Genomic DNA, 22,491 nt, shown 5'->3' on the forward strand with positions numbered 1-22,491 from the left:
TATTGTTTTTTGAGACAAGGTCTTAAGATGTAGCGTTGGCTGGCCTCCAACTTGTACAATTCTCCTGCTTCAACCTGTCATTTGCTGGGATTGTAGGCAGGAGTCACCAAGCTAGTCATGCTTTGTCCTCCTCAAAAACTGTGCTGTACGCTGGAGAGATTGCTCATCAGTTAAGAGGACCCAGGTTTGATTCCCAGCACCCACAAGGTGGTTCATAACCATTGATAACTCCAATTCTAGGGGACTGGACACCCTCTTCAGGCTTCTGTGGGCACTAGGTATGCCTGAAGTACACATACATATAAGCAGGTAAAACATTCACACACATAACATATAAAGAAATAAATCTAAAAACATTATTTTAAAAAAATTTAAATGATGGGTTAAGTATATTGGAGCAGAAATCCAGAGTGCAATAACCAAGAATAGTTTCCTACAAAACTAAACACATACTTAACAAATGAGCAGCAATGGGGCTGTCTTCCCAAAGAAATAATATGCAGGCAAAACACCCATACACAGAAAATTAAATTAAAAATGGAAGGAACTGAGTTTCTCCTTTACACTTTCTGTTGGACTCTGCAGACAAATGTAATGCCCTGTAATAAATAAAGTTCTGTTCAAGAACACAGTGAGGAACAAGCCTATTTACGTAAAGCATCCCCTACAAAGTGGCCAACTTTGCCTATGTCAACCTGTGTTGGCCATGACCCTAGAACATGGGACCTGAGCTCCTGAACTACTGAGCTCCTACCCAGAGAAGAAATAAGTACCGTTCTAGACAGTTCTTGCACCAGAGTTCTCCCTTAGCACCCAGCATACACAAGCTCTGGGATGTATGAAGAACATCAACTCTGGCAACAATAGCAGCTACTGCAAGGGAGCATGTACTCCACAATCCCAAGAGTGGATGGTAGAAAAATGAAGAATGTATCTTAGATCTGCTCTAGGCACAAAAAACTTTTTTAGATTCATCTTTACTTTATGTGTACCATGTATGTGCCTGGTGCTTATAGAAACCAGAAGGAGGAGGGGATCCCTGGGAACTGAGGTAGTTATGAGGTGTCAGGTGGTGCTGGGAACTGAAGCCAGGTCCTCTGCAAGAGCAACAAGTGCTCTTAACCACCATGCCATTGCTCCAGACTATAAACATTTTTTAAGTAGACTATTTAGAGAAGAGGTTACATCCACCTCCACAGAAAATCCACCCTTGGATAATATCCTCTGGCTAAAAATCCAGCTTCCTCTGCCCTGCTCATCCATGCTGCTTACTCCCCATTCTAACCAGCAATCTAGAAGAAGCATGTGAAGAGGACCTAAGGCCTCAAACACACTCTGGACCATCCTAAAATCCAACTCCTCCATGGACATGAGGTTAAACCATACAGAGCTGTCCTGCCTGCAGATAATGTTTGACTTTAGATAGTATCACACATCTTGGCATAAGTAATACTTGAAGAGTGGATGCTGCAGACCTCAGGGACACACACCCTGACCACTCAGGACAGGGTTCAATGTGAAACAGCCAACTCAAGCTTCAGAACCACTGCGGTATCTGTGTCTAATCTCCAGCACCAGGGGAGGAGAAGAGATGGGGGCAGGACACATGGTCACAATGTCTGTCTCTAGCCTCCACACTCAGGCTGAACCTGTTTGAGGCTTCAGGGTCAGGACCAGTCATCGTTAGGCTCAGTGGTGACCCAGACCATGTTGAGAGCTTGCAAAGCTTTAGCCAGATCTCTCAAGATGCAGATGTGGCCCCATCACCTAAGCTAAAGCAGGTATAAAAGAAAAATAAGTGTGGATGGAGATTTGTCAAAGCGGGTTTAGCATGACCCTAGCTCTTGGAAGGAGATAGTGCTCTCCTGCTCCTCACAATGCAGGATACACCATCCCCCTGATCCCTTTCATAGATACACATGTATGTTCTGTGGCCAATGAACAGTTTTATATGAAAAAATAAGTCATAGGAGAACTTACATCTTCTTCTTGCGATGGATGAACTATTTCCACAAGCCTCTGGATAATTCTCTCCTCATTTAGCCACTGCAAAACACATTGTAGAAGTGATCATAGCCACGAGTAGCTCCTGCTCAAGCCCCGGTGAAGATAAACACACTGGAAATAGCCATCACACTTTAAGGAGAAATTACATGTTTCTCTGGACTTTGAAACACTACAGAAAATTAAAAAGTCCCCCAAGGAAAATGCAGTGAATATATCATTTTTAAGAGTGACCACAAGCACCAACAACTCCCAAGTTCCAATAGCCACACACTTATCGACTCTACACTCAATGGTGGTATTGACTGGATACTCAGCATTTACAGGACTATACTTTGGCAACTAGGAGCCATACTATCATAGCTACATACTATCTCTAAGAGAGTGTTAGCTCTGAACATCAGATGAATGAAAATAATAGTACCAAGCCTCTGGGTTAAGAGATCTGTTGCGGGATATTTGTTAACACAAAAAAGATGTGTCTCTGCCTAAGGTGCTTTCTGATTGGTTTAATAAAGAGCTAAATGGCCAATAGCTAGGCAGGAGAGAATAGGCAGAATTCCTGGTAGAGAAACCGGGAGGAGGAATCTAGGCATGCCATTTTACCAGCAGACTCGGAGCAAGTCAGATGTGCCGTACCAAGAAGAGGTAACCAAGCCATGTGGCAGAACATAGATTAAAAAAAATATGAGTAATTAAGTTATAAGAGCTAGTTGGGAAAAAGCCTAAGCTAAGGCCAAGCTTTTCATAATAAATAAGTCTCTGGATCATTATTTGTAGGCTGGGGGTCCAAAGATAGTCTAACAAGAAAGCTTGCTACAGAGAACCCAGGATGAAATAGGGCTTTTAGATACCCAAACCAAACCCACTGCAGGAAATACTAGGGCCAGGTTAGGGCACCCTGGAAGAGGAATGCTGGTCATCTGCCTGTCTCAGGTAGACCTGCTAGAACCATAACAATCTCTTTGTAGCTTCTATACAAGATGCAGTGAACAAAGATACAGAAGGGATACAAAAAAAAAAAAAAAAAAAAAACAATAAAGGATAAACCAGCAGGTTTAATAATAGCTCCTAAAGGGAGCAAAACACAATGAAATGTACAAGGCGATTCAGCACTGAGAAAGGCCACCTGACTTCCAAAGGTTGAAGATGACAGAGAATAGGATTGAGGTCAAGAAACTATATACAATTTGCTAAAAGCACAGAGACAAAATCCTGGTGCTGAATCTGGCTCCTTACAGAGAACATACCAAACAAGCACTAATGGGAAGGTTAATGGTAGAAGCCCAATTGCTATGTCTTATTATATTTAATTTTTTTGCGTGTGTATGTGTGTGCCACAGCACACGAATGGAGGTCAGAGGACATTCTGTGGGAATGGGTTCTCTTCCTCCATCATGTGTGTTCTGAGTATAGAACTCAAACTGTCAAGTTTGGCAGTAGGTTCCTTTACCCACTGAGCCATCTTGTTAGCCCTTAAGATCTATTTTATAATAAGATTTAAAATATTTAAAATTTACATAAATCTAAGATCTAATTTTATAAATCTCCCAGAAATTAGTAGGCATGAGACAAAAAACTTCCCACAGTATCACCTGGGGCCACACTCTGATAGCAATACCCTAAAGTATATGCTCCTGACCATAGGAAAAGCTGGGACATTTGGTGTATGTATGTATGTTCAGTCTTGAGCATCTATCCTCTGCCTAAGTACCTGTATTCCAAGCCTACTTCTGGACCTTCAAGACTTTAAGGAATTTCCCCTACCCTGCTCTCTCCTTACTGACCACATGCTCTCCCCAAAAGCATACCTCTTTGGAAGTAGGCCCTAAAAAATTTCAGCTCAGAAGCAGCCAGAGGAATAGCTCTATTAGAGCCAACCACTCCTGATAAACCTCCCCTGTACTAACCCACACTAAAGTGACCATTACCACCCCCCCTCTTGTTTTAATAGTTTCTCCCAGAATTTTGAACCTCCCTTGAGAAAAGACGCAGATTCTACAGAAACACACAAAAGGAACAAGGTGCCTCCATTTGAAACCTTGCCTTCCAAGTAACAGAGAACCTGCTTGCAACACTTAGCTGGGTTACCTGGGTCACCCTGCCAGATCTAGCCCTGATCTACCAAATAAAGCAATCATGCCTAGACATCTTAGCAGTGTGTGCACTGCAGTGGACCCGTAGAACTTCCTTTCATAAACCCTTCAGTCTTTTGGTCCCTTATTCTTTAAAACTACAATTTTCCAAGACACTCATTTTCAATGAGGTACAGCTTTTATTTCTTTTGGCCCAGGCTGGCTAGAACTTAAAATCCTCCTGCTTCATACTATAGAGTGCTGGCATTACAGGCATGTGCAACCACACCCGACTGGGATCCAAAAGGAACAGTTCCAGAAGGCAAGGCAAAGTGGGGAGAGGAACATAGCCAATGGCCCAGGGAAAGCCTTATTTTCAGATTATTCAAATTTCCCTCAAGTCCAGTTTCACCTAAGACATCTATCTACTCAAGATGCACATATCCTAAAATTACCACCTTTCTAAGCTTGGAAGTGGACCCTTTCCATGTATCCCCATTCTCCTTGTTTGACCCTCCTGTAGAAGGCAGGTCTGCCACACTCTTGCCTTGTCCTGCTTACATCTAGACCCAGCTTGAGGATACATCCTCAACACGCTAACCATCCACATAACAAACCAACCAGTAAGGGGCAAATAACATTGTATCTGGTAGCCCTGGTCCTGTAAAATCTGAATCTCAGCTGAGTATGGTTGCACACACCTTTAATTCCAGCACTTGGGAAGCAGAGACAGGCTGATCTCTGTGAGTCTGAGACCAGTCTGGTCTACATAATGAGTTCCAGGACAGCCAGAGTTACATAGAAAGACTGGTCTCAAAACAATAAAATAAAAATCGCTATCTTTTCTGTGTTAGGACAATTCCCTCCCTGCCTCATCCCCAGGCCACCTCATCCTGTAGGATTTTCTCAGCCTACAGGAGCCCAGTGGTCCACATAAGAGCATTCCCAACCCCAGCAGCTCAGATCTCTACTCACATTCAGAACATCTTGCCTGGGCTGTGGAGGCTCAATACATGTCAAGAGCCTTAGCAACAAATCCATAATAGCAGAAGTTCCTATGTGCTTTATAATGAGGTCCACAAAATCACGCTTCTTTTTCAAGAAATCCACAATCTGGAGGAAAACAAATCAAACTGAAAGATGCAAAACATGAAGCATACAATCTAGAGTGACCAACATTCCCCAAATCCAGTTAGCTTAAGGACAGACAAGCACCAAGTTAACAAGTATATGTCAAATGGGGAACCTGGCTAACAATTACAATATTCAAAACCCTTAAATAAAGTTATCTCCCAAATCAGCATGCATCCCCACTACAAATAAAGCCAATAGAACCTTTGCCTTCCCTTCATTTTCATTGTTTATTCTCCAAGAAAGAGACATTTAGAAACTCCACAACCCTACAAACTGTGTGTGTGTGTATATACACATACATACATACATACATACATACATACATACACACACACACACACACACACATACACACACACACTATTTGGGGCTAGAGATGGCTCAGCAATTTAGAGCACTGGCTGCTCTTCCAGAGGACCTGGATTTCAATTCCCAGCACACACACATGGTGGCTCACAACCACCTTCGACTCCAGTTCCAAAGGATCCAACATCCTTTTCTGGCCTCTGTGGGCACCAGGCATACATATGGTACAAATACATGTAGACAAAACAACCATACACATAAAACTTTAAAAAAATACTACTTTATAATTTGCATACATAAAGCAATCCCATTAAACTTAAAATTAAAATGCAGAACATTAAAAAAAAAACAACTATCTAACAAGAGGGAGAGTCAAAGCAAAGATTTCTGTTTCCAAGTAGCTAACTTGCCTGGTCCACAGGTGATTTAGGTTACACTGCCACACGTGTGACTAGAAGGTTGAGAAGAAGGGGTTGTTCTGAAAGGGGATGAGTTAGGACTAGAAATGATGGTTCTGTCCTGCAGTTTCTTGTGTCTTCTTTTTGTCTGTGGGCCCACAGCATCCACTAAAACCCTACCACATGTCCTAGGAGAGCTTCACAGGGTAGCAGTTTCTGTCACAAAATGTCACTAAGTCCTGGAAAGTGGAAATTCATCATTCTAGATGAGAAAGCCTAGGCTCAGACATGCTAAGTATCTCCTAGAACTAAAAGGTGGTTGCCCTGGAACTTAAACTCAGATCTACATGTTCCAAGAGTCACAGGCCTTCCACTAATCTGCATAAAGAAGCTTAACAGCCCCAACAGGTAGGACTACTACCACAAGTAATTTAAACTGAGTCACTGCACTGTTTGTCTAGACAACGATGCCAATACTCATCTCTTCAAAGAGTGGCAACCAGGCCACTCACAGCTGAGTCCTATAAAAGTCTTTGAAAGGAAAGGTGAGAGGAAGAAAAGTTACACATGGTCAAACTACACAATTCCATGCACGGCAGAAACACTGGTCCTGGAGCCTACATGTATACACCTTAGCTGGTGCTGTGAACAGTACACCAAGGATCACATGGCCTGTACTTTAGACATCCTTGTTGAAAGCTAAACCATTCAACACTGCCAACAGTTGGAAACTCTGCTCTAAAAGCTTTAAATAGTCTCTGGTTAAGCCACATGAATCTGGACTTTTGTTATCCCTGCCGTGCCTAAGTCCTAACCAACATTATCAAGCAACAGGAAACACAATGCTCAAGTGTGGCCTTTCTGGCAGTTACACAAACAAGCAATGCTGCTGTAGCCTCATTATCATTCAAGGAATCCTAGCTGGAGAAACAAGGAGCAACCAGGTGATGGAACTCTCGGGTTCAACTGGCACACACCATCATTGCCAGACAAATAACAGAACTGAGCCCCAGTGTCAATATGCAGAGCTTCAGAAAGCCTTCCACGTATTTTAATGCTTTATCTTATAAACACCAAAAAGCATAGCTCATCAGCCTGGGTCCCAATAGCAGATATAAGAAGAAAAGCATGTCTTAATAATAGAAGTAACCACTCTGAACTAACTGTGCCAGGGTGATGTGATGGCTTGCAATCTACAATTGCCAGTGATACTTTGATTTCTATGTGGAAAAAGCAGAATGGGAGACAATCTGTACTACTCAGACCATGACTTGGAGATTGTGACCCAAGGCAAAGGATCTTCCTCCAATACACTTGGGAAAGCTGCCCTATTCAAATAAGAATTTATTTGAACAAAAAGAACACCACCCTTCTAAAATAAAACACAGACCCAGCCTTAGCAGATGACAGAACACAGTGGGCCCCAAACAGTTTCAGTCCTTTCACGTATGCTGATAGCAAGAACAAGTAACTGGAGACTATTGTCTACCACGAAGAACGCCAAGTCGGACTGGCTCGACCACTTTCACCTCTGTTGCTGTGACTGATAACCTGTCAGCTTGCACTCAGCATCTGCTGCTCTAGCTGATTCTTGCAAGTGAGCTCTTGGGCCTTCTTAACAACTTCCACTACGTTAATGATTCTCCAATTCCAGTAAACATCAGTGTGAACTGGAAGATGTGCCAAAAGCCTTCACTGTCAGATTCCATCTAATTCTACAGGATAGGGACAGGAATCAAGAACATGCACTGCATCATCATCATCATCATCATCATCATCCTCAGGTGATGCTGTCATCACTGGCCCAAAGGCCACACCTGGTGAACCACTCCTTGGAAAATAACATTTCCACACATACATCTGAAACGGGAGGAAAAAACCAGAAGGATCAAGGGGAGGAGGTATCTGTATGAAAGTGAAGTCTGCACCTTTACCCAGTGCTACAGGCTAGGCATCCAGATATCTAAGTAAAATTAATGACCACTGTGTGCAAAGCACTGGTCAGACTCATTTTCAGGGAACAAAGCAAAGCAACTATCAAACCCAGAGGGTCATGAGCTATGTACTCAGATTCAACTTGCTGCCCTCACAAAAATGCTTCTGATTACTTGTCCGGAGAAGAAATCAAAGTATGCTAACAGCTGAGGCCCTTCAAAGGATAGTCAGAGGAAAAATACTCCTTAATGTACAAAAACCAGAGTTGCTTAAACTGCTGAAGACCTAAAAGACATTCTCTTGTTGAAACTGGACCTTAGGCAAACGCAGAAACTTCAGCACAGTCCCTCAGCTCAGGGATGTATAGCCCAGACACTTACCTGTTCTGGCTTTCTGCTGATAAGAATACTTAGCACCTTGCTGAAGAAACTGGCGAGTAGTGGGTTCAGGGGGGACTCATTTAGGAGGAAGCTATACAATTTCAATAGCAAGGACTCATCTTCCCCCAGTCTATCATTCATCTGGGAGACATCAGAAGTGAGCAACTCACAAGATATATTTGGATACCTAGAAGAATAGGACATTGCATTATCATCTAATGGCAACAGTTCATCACATCAAACACAACACATATCAGGAAAGTCTCCTAAAATTCTGTCAAAATATCAAAATCATCTACTAGGAATTAAAAGCACCTTCAAACTATCCAACCTCTTAAGTTAATATGAATTGGCTTTAAACCAAGTTTTAGTAAGATAAATTTCTGTTGCATCACTACAGTACATGCATAGGACTCAAGAGCCAAGACTGTCACACTGTAACAATTTCTCAATGAGGGTAAAGTGTCCTGACAGTCATCACAGCCCATGTGCACAGAGAAATGGCAAACTCTGAGAGAGACAAATTAGGAGCTGCTGGTTTCCAGGAAACTGTACCATACACACAGCGATGACTGCAGGTACCTGAACAGGTCACGACTCGGCTCAGGTGGGTTACAAGTGGCTATCAAATGTTTGGTCTCCATCCCATCTAAGGAAAACACCTATCATGGTATACTGAATGAACAGGACAGCAGCCCAAGGTACTAGGAGATGAGGGAAGAGCATTACACAAACCTATGCTTTCCACAATAGGCTTCCAAGACCTTGTGAGGCTAGGAACAAGAAAGAAACCAGCTCGCTGTCATTCCTTACTATGATCTCACTCGGTAGGCCACAGGCCTACAGGAAGCAGCTGGCATCTGCTCTGCATCTATCTCCTCATGGCTTTAGAAAAATCTGCAACCTCAACCGTGTTTATCTCTGACAGCCAGACCACTCACTCTGAAAACCAGACAGAAGACCTATGTTCTCCATGCTCTGACCTGCCAGCTACTTCTCCTCCTTGTCCAATGGTAACGGGAGACTAACAAGAGACTCATCAGACAGCACTGCATCTGACCACAGTTCTCTTCTCTGCTCTAACATTCTGCATCAAGAGCCCCAGCTAGACCCAGGAACGGCAAGCTCAAAGGCTGACCAAGTCTAGGAGGAAACAAAACAACCACAGTGACTCTATTATAGAAGACAGAGGGAACGACTGTGGGCTGCAGTGTGTGACACATGTGGAGGGACCCAAGGCAAGCAAATGACCACTGCACCTGAAAGGGTCTGGGATGAAAGTGGATAAACAGCATGAGCCCCCCAAAGACCCAAGACAGGAGGAAGACAGAAAAGCAAGGAGAACTGCAGGGGTGTAGGCGTGAAGATATATATACTACCCAACAGCTGTCCTCTGGCAGGTTCTGCTCTATTAGTCTCCCTACCCTGTAACACAGGCATTCATCAATGCTACAGCAGACTTCTCTACTGTAACCACCACCTAGTGACAGAAGCACACAGTGGCTATATCAGCACCCGTGGGATTCATACTAGGATCACTCCCTACCTCACCCACTTTCCAAGGTGCACTGTGCCTTTCCCTCAGCTTGCAGACTTGGAAACACAACAATGAGGGGCTGGCACTGAAAAGGTGGTTAATGAGTGACAGCAACTTGCATTACTCTCTATTTTCTAGAGCAGTGGTTCTCAACCTTCCTAATGCTGTGACCCTTTAATACAGTTCCTCAAGTTGTGGTGACCCCCAACCATAACATTATTTCCATTGCTATTTCAAAACTGTAATTTTGCTACTGTTATGAATTGTAACATAAATATCTGTGTTTTCCAATGGTCTTAAACCCCTGTGAAAGCATTGTTCAACCTCCAAAGGGGTCCTGATCTACAGGTTGAGAACCACTGCTCTAGGATAAACTGCAGAAACTTCGCTAATTCCTCCCACCTGCTATAATACAGCATTACTAGACAACCCACTCCTTTGGCTGACATAGCTTCCTCTTTACTGCACCATTCCTGAAAGTGTACACAGAGACCACTGTTTCTTCTATTTAGGAAAACAAAACATCTACACCTCTCTTGACTCCACATCTGCCTTCAGGTATCATGTGGTCTCTCGTTGCTAAAAAGCAACTTCAAGGAGATGTCTTGGCTTGTCTTCCAATCTCCTTCAGAGCCATTTCAGCCAGGCTCTCAGGATCTGAATCAATGGGGATGATATTTCCACATTGCCAACTTGGGAGTTCTCATAGCAGCAGCCTCTGACATGGTCCCTCTTTCCTCCTTGAAGTCTGTCTTCAGCAGCTTTGGGTGGGCAGCCTCCACCTGTTTTCTTCTTGCCCGGGGTACTCCTCAGTCCCTGTGTGGAATCCTAACCCAGTTACTAGCCTCCTCCATCAGTTTCTGAGTCCGCCTCCCATCAGCTCCATAGGTGACTTCAGCCAGCTTCATGCCATCATATGGCACCCATCCACCTGCTGAGATTCCCTGTCTCTACTCCATACCAACCAGGCATCTCAAACTTTTTTTTTTTGGTTTTTCGAGACAGGGTTTCTCTGTGTAGATTTGTGCCTTTCCTGGAACTCACTTGGTAGCCCAGGCTGGCCTCGAACTCACAGAGATCCACCTGCCTCTGCCTCCCAAGTGCTGGGATTAAAGGCATGTGCCACCAACGCCTGGCTTCAGGCATCTCAAACTTGACAAGGTTGAAGCCAAATGCCTAACCTTCCCCCCGATATCTATCCTCAATGTTACAGCTATGCCACCCTCCCCTACCTGGGGTAAAACTCCAATAGTCCTTCCTTCTTAATCCTTCCCTCTCGACCTCACACCGAGGAGGCTCCTTCAGTACTAATTTCATTTTATATGTCTAGATTCTAAACCCTGCTCCCCCCAAAAGGCTACTGAGATCTTTCTCTGCTGACTACTACCAGCTCCTTAACTGTACTTCCCTTTCTACTCCAGTTCCCCAGTGCCTAGACCCCCAGAGTGGGCAGTACTAGCAGACAGGGACAACTGTCAGGCAACATCTATCACTCACTGCTCAAAACCTTTGGTGGTTTGCTTTGGAGGGTGCTCTGACCTCATCCCAGGCCTTCTCTCTTCCTACTCACCTCCATTCATGAGGCTGTCTTGTTCTTAGGGTACACCAAACACTCAAGCACATTAGGGCTTCCACACTTTTGGTCTGGCTGTTCCTCACCAAGCACTTACAAAGACAATATCCTCAGTTCCTGCATGGCTCCAAACAAAGCTTCCTCCAGAATCCTTCCATCCACCAACTTCAGCTGTTCTGTTCTAGCCTGCTTTCTTCTCCAGGGAGCTTCTATGGTTTTACTTCTTACTCTGGCTCACTCTGACCACAATAATCAATCTTAATCTTGAAAAGTTTCAGATTCCTTTCAAAAGGCTCTCCATGCTAATACAGGTGTTCAGGTCACCCAAGGTACATTTCACACCAATGGTGGTTTTGGCTGGGCCAGAGGCACAGTAGATAGGGTACTGCTCCACCCAACTCAACTCCTGATCCTCCCAATGGCACCATCTAGTACATCTAGGAGGCAGTGTGAGAGAGGTTGCCTGCTCTCACAGCTTCAAAGGCAGCGCAACAACACAAACAAGCAGCGTCTCTGCCAAGCTTTCAGAGCCAAGCAGCAGAGCCGGCATGGGGTCTTTCCTTTCAGTAAGTAAGCAATTCATAAAGAGTATGACATTAGAGCAAATAACTTCATCCAGAATATGGGACCAACCCAAGAAAGGGGACCACTTGTCTACTCACAGCTTCCCTAAAGAGAGGGCCACACCACTCCAAGGTTGACTGTAGGCCCATTATCCTGGAGCTATGACCACACCACCTCCCCCTCTGATCTGGGTAAGTTCTATCTAACTTGCATGCTAGCTCACTGTGGCATCAATTCCAAAGCAGCAAGGTGTTTAGGGGAAACAGAAACACACTAGTATTTTTATGCTAGACATATTTTTCTTCCTTTATAAGACACCGGTCTCCACTGAATGATATGGTCTCCAGTGATTGCTGAGTGTCAATCTTAAAGGCTTCTTGAGAACCCAGAACACCAATAACTTTAAAGTCATCAAGTATTATTTTGCTGACAGCATAATTCTCTCCCAGAAGGAAAAGGAAAAGGAAAAGATGGAAGTCATCCTGAGACAGGAAGGCCAGCGTCTAAGATCATGATTCCTTCCATACGCTGTCTATCTAATGAATCACAACAGACGTTTATTTCTGAAGGGACTCTTATTTTCAATGTGGGAGATGCTGACTACTTCAACAATGCAGGATATGGAGTAATAACTGCAACCCCAAGATTAACATGCCCATGAAGTGCTTGGTGTTCCCAGAGCTGTGTAAGGAAGTCCTACAAGTGGCAGCAATAAAGGACTCATTTACTGTGCCATGCTGTTTGTAAACAGATTCAATTAAACTAGCCACAAGTAGGTAAATCCACTCTATTTTTATTTATTATGGCATTCCCTACTTGAATACAGCTTCACTGCTGTTCACCAAGACCTACACCTGATGCTTAGGCAATGGAAGGCTGACCTTACTATATGCTCTTCAAACCCAAGTTCTGACCAGGCCTCTAGTCATAGACTTCTGGCTTTCTATATGGAAAGTGAAGAAGATACTTACTTGAATGTCTTACTAGTATAAGAAGTTTGTATGTCTCTTATAAAACATGTTGTGCTTCTGGCTGAGATTAACGATTGAGATGCCTGTGATTCACTGGAGTTGATTCTAGAATGGACTGTGTGCCCATTCAGCCTGTAGCTCTTGACCGTTTTAACCTGTCAATGGCTATAGTGGCTCTAGGGAATTCTTAAACAACAAGAGTAATCATTTTCTATTCCAGCCTAAGGCAAAGACGCCATTTTCTTACTTGTATCTGATCTTCTCATCCATGTCTTGAGGTGGCTCTTCTATAATGAATGAGACTAAGTCTTCGAGACATTCTGCTTTTAACAGAAACTCTATGAGCTTGCGGTTCTGGGCTTTACACTCCTGTAAGACGTCCTCCTCATCCATTAGCTCCTTCAGTGTTACATCTTCTCTCTCTAGAAGTGTGTCTATGTGGGATGATGAGTGAAGATCAAATTTCCAAAACATGCTGGTCTAAACGAAACAGAGAATATTTCATAAAATTTCAGCTTTACTTATTAATTTTCCATAAACCAAATTTCAGTTCAATTTTTGTCTACAATGCCAATTTGGCATTAACACAAAATTAAAGCAATTTCATACTGAACCTACAAAGTGCTTTCTTTCTTTTCTTTCTTTCTTTCTTTTTTTTTCTTTCTTGTTTTCGAGACAGGGTATCTTTGTGTAGCCTTGACCGTCCTGGAACCAGCTCTGTAGACCAGGCTGCTCTTGAATTCACAGAGACCTGCCTCCCTCTGCCTCCCAAATCCTGGGATTAAAGGCGTGCGCAACCACTGCCCAGCACAAAATGATTTCTTTTTTTTTTTTTTTTTGGTTTTTCGAGACAGGGTTTTTCTGTGTAGCTTTGCGCCTTTCCTGGAACTCACTTGGTAGCCCAGGCTGGCCTCGAACTCACAGAGATCCGCCTGCCTCTGCCTCCCAAGTGCTGGGATTAAAGGCGTGCGCCACCACGCCCGGCAACAAAATGATTTCTTAATGAGTAACACTGATAGGATTTTTTTTCCTTCTCTTTTTAGACTTTCTACAAAGTTTTTTTTTTAATTTACTTATTTTTATTTTATATGTGCACAATCTTCATGAAGTGCCATGGAAACCAGAAGAAAGTGTTGGATGTTTTAGAACTGGAGTTATAGATTATTTGTGAACTACTAAGTAGGTGCTGGGACTCAAAATCAGGTACAAGTGCTCTTAACCTGTGAGCTCTCTCTCCATCCCAGAATTTTTTTTTTTTCAAGACAAGGTTTCTCTGTGTGGTTTGGTGCCTGTCTGGGCTCTCGCTCCGTAGACCAGGCTGTCCTCAAATTCACAGAGATCCGCCTGGCTCTGTCTCTCGTGTGCTGGGATTAAAGGCATGCACCACCACTGCCCAGCCTAGAAAATATTTTTAACTGATTAAAATGTTGAAAATACTAAACAAAAAAGCTTGGAATGATTTTTAACCTGCAAAAGCAATTCATCCAAGCCAGACTGACACATACCCACAATTCTAGTGAGGCAGGTACATCACAAGTTCTAGGCCAGCCTGGGCCACACAACAAGAACCTGTTACAAAAAAAAAAAAAAAAAAAAAAAAAAAAAAAAAAACTAACAGGAAAAGAAGTAATTCATTCACACTTTTAAGAATTTAACGTTGTCTGGGTATGGTGGCCTGCACCTTTGATCCCATCACTTGGGAGAGGCAGAGGCCCTGTGTGTTCAAGACTAGCCTGGTCTACACAGCTATCATCAGGAACATAGAGAGATCCTGTCTAAAAAACAAAAAAAGTCTGGTCTACAGAGCAAGTTCCAGGATAATCAGGTCTACACAGAGAAACCCTGTCTCAGAAAAACAAACACACACACAAACAAAACTAATGCTAAGAGAGGGCAAGGTGGCTCAGCGGGTAGAGGTGCTCACTGACAAGTCTAAAGACCTGAGTTTGACAAATCCCCAAGACTCACAGGGTAGAAAGAACCAGCTTTTCAAAGTCGTTTTTGGCCGGGCGATGGTGGCGCACGCCTTTAATCCCAGCACTTGGGAGGCAGAGGCAGGCGGATCTCTGTGAGTTCGAGGCCAGCCTGGGCTACCAAGTGAGCTCCAGGAAAGGCGCAAAGCTACACAGAGAAACCCTGTCTCGAAAAAAGAAAAAAAAAAAAAGAAAAGAAAAAAAAAAAAAAAAAAAAAAACAAAGTCGTTTTTGACTTCCATAAGCATGCTGCCCGTTAATTTTAAAACTTTTTTTAAAGCAAAAAAATTTTATGCCCAAAATTCTAGCACTTGGCAGGTTGAAACAATAAATTACTGCATGCTTGTGTCCAGTCTGGGCAAACACAGCAAAATTGTCTAAAAAACAGTAACAAAACAAACAAACAACTGAAAAAGGTAGAAAGCAACTCTTTTTAAGAATGCAGAATAAGCCGGGCGGTGGTGGCGCACGCCTTTAACCCCAGCACTCGGGAGGCAGAGCCAGGCGGATCTCTGTGAGTTCGAGGCCAGCCTGGGCTACCAAGTGAGTTCCAGGAAAGGCACAAAGCTACACAGAGAAACCCTGTCTTGAAAAACCAAAAAAAAAAAAAAAAAAGAATGCAGAATGCATTCTTCATAGAACTGCCATCTTCAGCAACAAATAACTAATGAGGCCTAACCAGAACTCCCCTTATTATAAGAGGGAGGGAATCTGAATCCATAAAATTCAAGAACTAAATTTTAGAACTTAATTATTGAGGAATTAGACAAACTTACTATCCTACGTCACTATGAGAAACAACTGACAGTCAACAGCATTTCATATAGTCTTTCCTCAACTTAGTCTCCATGCCCACAACCATGAAATGCTTGTTCTTCAAGTCACAGAGCCAAAGGCATTTGTTATACATGGAATGTGAAAGAGGTCTCAAAGGCCACTACTTACCAGTAGGTAATAAATAACAAGATACAGTCACTCAGCACAAGCTTTAGCAACAACCGAACCACTCAAAAGTCTGCTAGCCTCAGAAGGGCTCACAGAGACTCCTCCAGAGTAGTGAGGCACAAGGTCGCATGTTCCTAAACAAAAGCTCTCCGTCAACTACAGCTTCAACACCCACCCAGTCAAGTGCATCCTCTTATGACTACCATAGAAAAGCTCACCGATACCTACATGTTCTTACAAGCACAAGGGAGAGGAAGGTCCTAGCTATGTAAGCAGATCTACTTTTTTAGCTATATGTTTTGCTACATTCACCCACACCCAAAGCTCTCCTGAACAGTTACCTCAAAACCATTTCTTTAAAAGTAGAAAAATTAGCCAGGCGTGGTGACACAAGCTTTTAATCCCAGCACTTGAGAGACAAAGGCAGGCAGATCTCTGAGTATGAGGCCAGCCTGGTCTACAGTGAGTCCCAGGGCAGCCAGAGCTACATAGAGAAACCTTGCCTTAAGGGAAAAAAAATCAAATAATAAAACAAAAATACAAATAGAGAAATGATAGAGGCAAACTTGACTCACACTCTTAGTTACAGTGACTGACCCAAGAATGAGAGGCTAAAAAGCACGCTGTGCACAATAGGCTGTTCAGAGGAGTTTCCACTTCACATAACAGATGCTCAGCACTGAGTCTGACTGCCCAGCATGCAAGCTCGTTAAGAAAGTTCAAGAATTCTTAGGGAACAAGTTTCAGAAAGCAATCCTGTCAAGCATCAAGTATTACCAAAGTCATCTCCTCAGTTTATAATGCCTTTACATGCTCTCAAGGACACATGACAATCTGTTCACAATCTTGAGCAGCAAGAAGACTGAGAGCCAAGGAAGAACAAACAGCAGCTGTTCAGTTCACATGACCCAGATTCACACACCTCACTTGAGAGATACCTGGGGGGGGGGGGGGGGTGAGTAGTGATGACACACTGACAGACAGACCAATGATACAGCTCCACTGAGAAGAAACAAGGCAGAGGTCTCCAGAGCAGCACAGCCTTTTCCACAGCACAGAAGTTTCACAGTACACAACATGAATGATAAAACAAATTAAAAAAATGCAACTCCTAAGACAGATTGCAAGTCACACAAGCAAGTGATCTTCCTCATCTGTGATGGGAGGCAGGAAGGGACCTATAAAGGCCCCCTGGCAGAGAGCAGAGGTATTTAAGCAGCTGCCTAATTTAAATACAATGCTGAGCTAGCTCTGATTAGGAAGTCAAAGTAAAGATGGCAACAAGCAACAGAAAACCAGTCCAGAAAAGTCAATAGAGAGAAACCTTAAGACATCACATTGCTTTGGTTTTCAGATTTGGGGAAAAGGGCCCAAAACAAAACAAAACCCATATCATTTTATCCTAATCAGTTGACAAGCACAAACAGTACCAGAAGATAATGTCAAAAAAAGGAAAGGAAACAGGGCAGTTTTCCTTTTTATATTCCCAAAGAGAATGGGGAAAGGCTGTTCCTTGTTTAGGGGCACAAAGTCACATCATCAGTGTTATCTACAATCTTCTAATAAAATAGCCGCTGCTCATTTATTTGTAAACCCTTTAAAAAATAAATCAAACTTTTTAAAGTGTATTTTTTACAGCCTCACAACTCCAAAGTTATAGGACAAAAGTTATAGGACAAAAAAGTCAAGGTCCTACTGGGTTGCCTAAGACTCTATCAGAAGAAAATCAAAGCAAACACGGTTTGCCATAAATGCCTGCAAACTGCAGTTACAGTTCTAACTTATGAATCAAGTGGATTTACCCACTCCAAATGAACTGCCCAAATCTTATTCTTATACAGGAAATCCATCAAATACAAGATTTGCAAAAAGACCGATCAGTCACGAGGAAACAAGAACAAGGTTGGCTAACACACCACACCCAACCCAACCCAACCCAACCCAACCCACAACCTGCCTATTAAGAATGGTTTTGGGCGTTGGTGGCGCACGCCTTTAATCCCAGCACTCGGGAGGCAGAGCCAGGCGGATCTCTGTGAGTTCGAGGCCAGCCTGGGCTACCAAGTGAGCTCCAGGAAAGGCGCAAAGCTACACAGAGAAACCCTGTCTCAAAAAAAAAAAAAAAAAGAATGGTTTTGACTTTTTTTTTTTTTTTTTTTTTTTTAAGGTTAGGTTTGAGTTGGAAGGAATGTGACAGAGTTCGTCTGTGGCCCACAAAATCTAAACTATATACTATCTAGCCATTCACAGAAAGCAGTGTCTTCCGACGTGGATGAAGTTCCGCCTGCAGTCCTGTTCTGTTACCTCCTGAATCCATCCAGGCACTGTCTACAAGGCCACCTGCCCTTCTGCAGCTGTGTAGCTAGCTTGCTCTGCCCTCCTGGGCACCCCCCAGGTATAGAATGACATCCAGCTGCATACACAGGTAGGTGTTGGGTAGATACTTTCCCCCTTATATTTAGCTAGTTGTTAATGACCCTAAAAGATGATTGATGGATGGATGGATGGATGGATGGATGGATGGATGGATGGATGGATGGGAGGGAGGGAGGAAGGAAGGAAGGAAGGAAGGAAGGAAGGAAGGAAGGAAGGAAGGAAGGAAGGAAGGAAGGAAGGAAGGAAGGAAGGAAGGAAGGAATGTCTTGATTCTCAAATTGAAGGAAGCTACCTGGAGACCTATGTCTTGCCCAGGCTGTTACAATCCACTCAAAACAATATGCCCAGTAATAGTCAGCGTTCCTCAGGTCTATACGTACAGAAGAATGGCCTTCCTCCTAGCCCAGTGTTGTAGAGTATTAGCCAAAGATATGTTACATTCATTTATGCTGTGGAACATTTGTTTAGTAATGCAAAAAAGTGTTACTTTTTTTTTGTTTTTCGAGACAGGGTTTCTCTGTGTAGCTTTGCGCCTTTCCTGGAACTCACTTGGTAGCCCAGGCTGGCCTCGAACTCACAGAGATCCACCTGCCTCTGCCTTCCGAGTGCTGGGATTAAAGGCGTGCGCCACCACCGCCCGGCCCAAAAGTGTTACTTTTTAAAAAAAAAACTCTGTGAAGCTGTTTTACTTTGCCTGCCTAAAACACCTGATTGGCTAATAAATAGCTCAACAGCCAACAGCTAGGCAGTAGAGAGATAAGTGGGGTTGCCAGGCAGACAGAATAAATAGGAGAAAAAGAGGAGGAGTGAGAAAAGGAGGAGAAGGGGTCTCTGGGAGCCAGCCAAACATGGAATAAGAAGGAAAGAAAAGATATACAGAAATAGAGAAAGGTAAAAGCCTAGAGGCAAAAGGTAGATGGGGTAATTTAAGAAAAGCTGGCTAGAAACAAGCCAAGCTAAGACCAGGCATTCATAAATAAGAATAAGACACTGTGTATTTATCTGGGAGCTGTGTGGCAGGCCCCCAGAGAGTAAAGAAGTAAATAAACAAACAAAAAACCCCAAAACAACAGAAAAAACAACCACAGCCCAGGTTTTCAAATCCCCTAAACCAAACCTGTATTTTGAAGTACTTACCTTCTGTACATTTCATATTTTAAATATGAAATTTAACACTGAGAAAAATTTTTAGCATTTATTGTAAAATGATCAATTCCTTCATCACTACACTGTGTAGTACAGAACTTAAAAATACATACTTCCAAGGTGAATTTTCTTTATATTGCAAATGCCATTAACTCAATACCAATATGTAGCCACAGTAAACTCTCCTAGCAAACATCATCTGTTTTGCTTTGTAGTCCAGCAGCTAGCTGACTGGATACAACAGGCACTGGTAAATTAGTTGTCCCTGGGCTGGTGCTCTTTGACGTAAAATGAAGCTAGATACAAACTAACAATCAACTGTCCTCCTTCAGGTAAAAATGTAGTCTTGAAAAAAAAAATGTAATTAGACTGGTGGAGAGATGGTTCAGAGACTGAGAGCACTGAGTGCTCTTCCAGAGGACCTGGGTTCAATTCCAAGCACCCATATGGCAGCTTACAACTGTCTGTAACTCCAAAATCTGACACCCTCACACAGACTTTACATGTAGGCAAAATACCAATGCACATAAAATAAAAATAAATAATTTTTTAAAATGTAACTATTCTAGCTGGGTATGGTGGGAAATGCCTTTAATTTCAGCATTTTGGGAAACACATGGCCAGAGCTCTTTTGAGTTTGAGGCCAGCCTGATCTACACAGAAAATTCCAAGCTGGTCAGCGACCCTGCCTCCAAATAATTTGAGAAAAAATTAAAATATAACTATTCCAGCCAAGCATGGTAGCCTGAGACTATAATCTCAGATTTTAGGATGCTGAGACTAAAAGACTCTAAGTTTGAGACTGGCCTGGGCAACACAGCAGGATCTTGTCTTAAAAACTAACAATAAGCTAAGATTTGCAAAAACCAAAACCAAAAACCTGGAGTCAGAATTAACAATAAAAACAAACAAACAAATATTGAGCATGGGAGAGAGAATAGGGTTGAGACAGTCTCTCCTCTAGCTCAAAGTGGCCTCAACCTCACCATGTTGCTGAAGCTGGCCTTCAACTGATCCTCATGTTTCTGCCTTAAAAACACTAGGGTTACACATATGCACCATCACACCGAGACCTAATAAAGTGTTTACAGTAGACACAAACATATTTAAATCCTACGCTTTAACTGAGTGACACTTAACTTCTGGATAAGCAGAAACTCAATCTCCCCTAGGAAGCTGGCCAGCAAGGTGACAAGTTTGGTCAGAGATCTTTAATTTAATTTAATTTAAATTAATTAACTTTAATTTACCAAGATCCTAGGCTTCTTTTACAAATTGGACCAAGAAGTTTGAAAATGTTTTTTTCCAATGAAAGGACTAGGTATTTTAACCAAGCAGGTCACTAGGGAGTCATCTGACCTCACAGAAGACGATTTCTGCTGGACTTCATCATCCCACAGTGAAAACTGCTATCTCCATACACAAAATAGGGCCAAAGGACCCATCATCTTTTAAATAAACCTATTCATCTCAGATCAAGGTTTCAGTTACAGATCCATTAAGATTGTTACACTAGTTTCATACTACCAAGTTAGCTCTGGAAGGCGATCTTGAACATGAGGCCTTCGTTTCAAAGTGTGTCAGCACTGACAGTATCTTCGAGAAGGGTGCTTCTTTTAGGCAGATATGAGGAACCATCTGCAAGAGGTGTGATGAGAACACCAGTCTATCTGTAGACCCTACCCAACGTCCTGCTCACAGAACACCAGCACATCCACGGAACTTAGGCATAACTGACTGAAAATCACTTGCTTCCATCAAGAAACAACATTACCCTTTGTGCTGGCTAGTTTTATGTCAACCTGATACACAAACTAGAGTTACCTGAAAGGAAAGAACCTCGATTGAGAAAATGCCCCCATAAGATCTGGCTGTAAGGCATTTTCATAAATTAGTGGTTGATGGGGAAGGGGGTCAACCAATGGTGGGTGGTGGCATCCCTGGGCTGGTGATCCTAGATTCTATAAGCAGGCTAGTAAGCAGCACCCCTCTATGCCTCTGCATCAGCTCCTGCCTCCAGATTCCTGTCCTAATTTCCTTTGATAATCAACAGTGATATGAAGTGTAAGCCAAATAAACCCTTTCCTCCTTGCTTTTTGGTCATGGTATTTCGTCACAGCAGTAGTAGTCCTAACTAAAACACCCTTGGAACCTCTTCAGTGACAGTAAGTATCCACAGAGACCTGGATTCTATTGCCAGCTGCAGGGCTGCTGGAGCTTGCCATCCTGAGACCTCATGTCAGCACTTTAAGCCTCAGCAGCTCACTGCATTAACCGATTGGGGGGTGAGGGGGTGGGGAGTGGAGCAACTGGAAACTACTGCAAACTGAAGCTACTATTCAGTCAACATGCCAAAATGCCACCTGGAAGCTTAGAGCAGTCCTCCCAAGCTTTTATGTGCAAGAAGTCACCTAGGAGTCTTGCTAAAATGCATCCTGATTTCTGATTCAGGAAAGAATAGCTCTAGCCTGAGACTCTGCATTATCTACCAGACACCATGAGTGTAAGCTAGTGCTGATCAATTGTTATTCAAAGGAATAACTAAGGATCAGTTTAGACTATATTTTCAAAAACTGTAGTAAACATGTTTAAATACATAACCATGCAAAGCATACTAACATAAACATGGGACTGTGTTCTCAGTCCCAACAGGACACAGGAGCAACAACACACCATACGACTCCCAAACAGTGACACCAAATGCTAAAAGGCTAAAATACCAGAAGCTTCTAGTTTCTCTGAAAAGAGAAACTGCTGATAGTTGCCCTAGAATGAACTGTGCACTGCAGGAATAACAAGAACCATAACAACATCAGAACCACATCATCATCCAAAAGCCTTATTTCAACTGAGCACTCCTCTCTGCAGGAAGGAATGGGTTCTGCTAAGCTCCCAGTCCATACCCTGACCTATGTGACAGCTATACCAAAGACTGGCTGGGTGCGAGGCAAAAAGTGCTCAGAGACTCCAAAAACAATTCAAGACAGTGAAGAATTTCAGGCAGCCAACAGTGAAGCATTAAAGGAGCCCTGGGCACAAAGTGCTGCAGAACAATCTTGGTGCACTGTGAATATGTATTACTCTCACTGGTTACTAAAGAGCTGACTGGCCTATGACTAGGCAGGAGGGATTGGGTGGGAGAACCAGACTAGGAGAATTCTGGGAAGAAGGGTG

The 22,491-nt window shown here is 43.0% G+C and overlaps 1 protein-coding gene across 29 annotated transcripts in view; it reads right to left on the reverse strand.

Moving 5' to 3' along the window:
• Nucleotides 1-22,491, reverse strand: part of Ppp6r3 (protein phosphatase 6 regulatory subunit 3) — a 128,053-nt gene that overhangs the window by 66,072 nt on the left and 39,490 nt on the right. For all 29 annotated transcript variants that reach the window (XR_013046487.1, XR_013046469.1, XR_013046458.1 and 26 more), the window contains 4 exons: nucleotides 13,125-13,357; nucleotides 8,233-8,419; nucleotides 5,055-5,192; nucleotides 1,981-2,046 (listed from right to left, as the gene is read on the reverse strand). Coding sequence is in view for 23 of the 29 variants with exons in the window: in XM_006980500.4 (XP_006980562.1) it covers nucleotides 1,981-2,046; nucleotides 5,055-5,192; nucleotides 8,233-8,419; nucleotides 13,125-13,351 (618 nt within the window). In the remaining 6 variants the exon portion in view is untranslated. The remainder of the gene's footprint in view (nucleotides 1-1,980; nucleotides 2,047-5,054; nucleotides 5,193-8,232; nucleotides 8,420-13,124; nucleotides 13,358-22,491) is intronic.

Source organism: Peromyscus maniculatus, chromosome 1 (assembly GCF_049852395.1).
Source record: "Peromyscus maniculatus bairdii isolate BWxNUB_F1_BW_parent chromosome 1, HU_Pman_BW_mat_3.1, whole genome shotgun sequence".
NCBI lineage: Eukaryota > Metazoa > Chordata > Mammalia > Rodentia > Cricetidae > Peromyscus > Peromyscus maniculatus.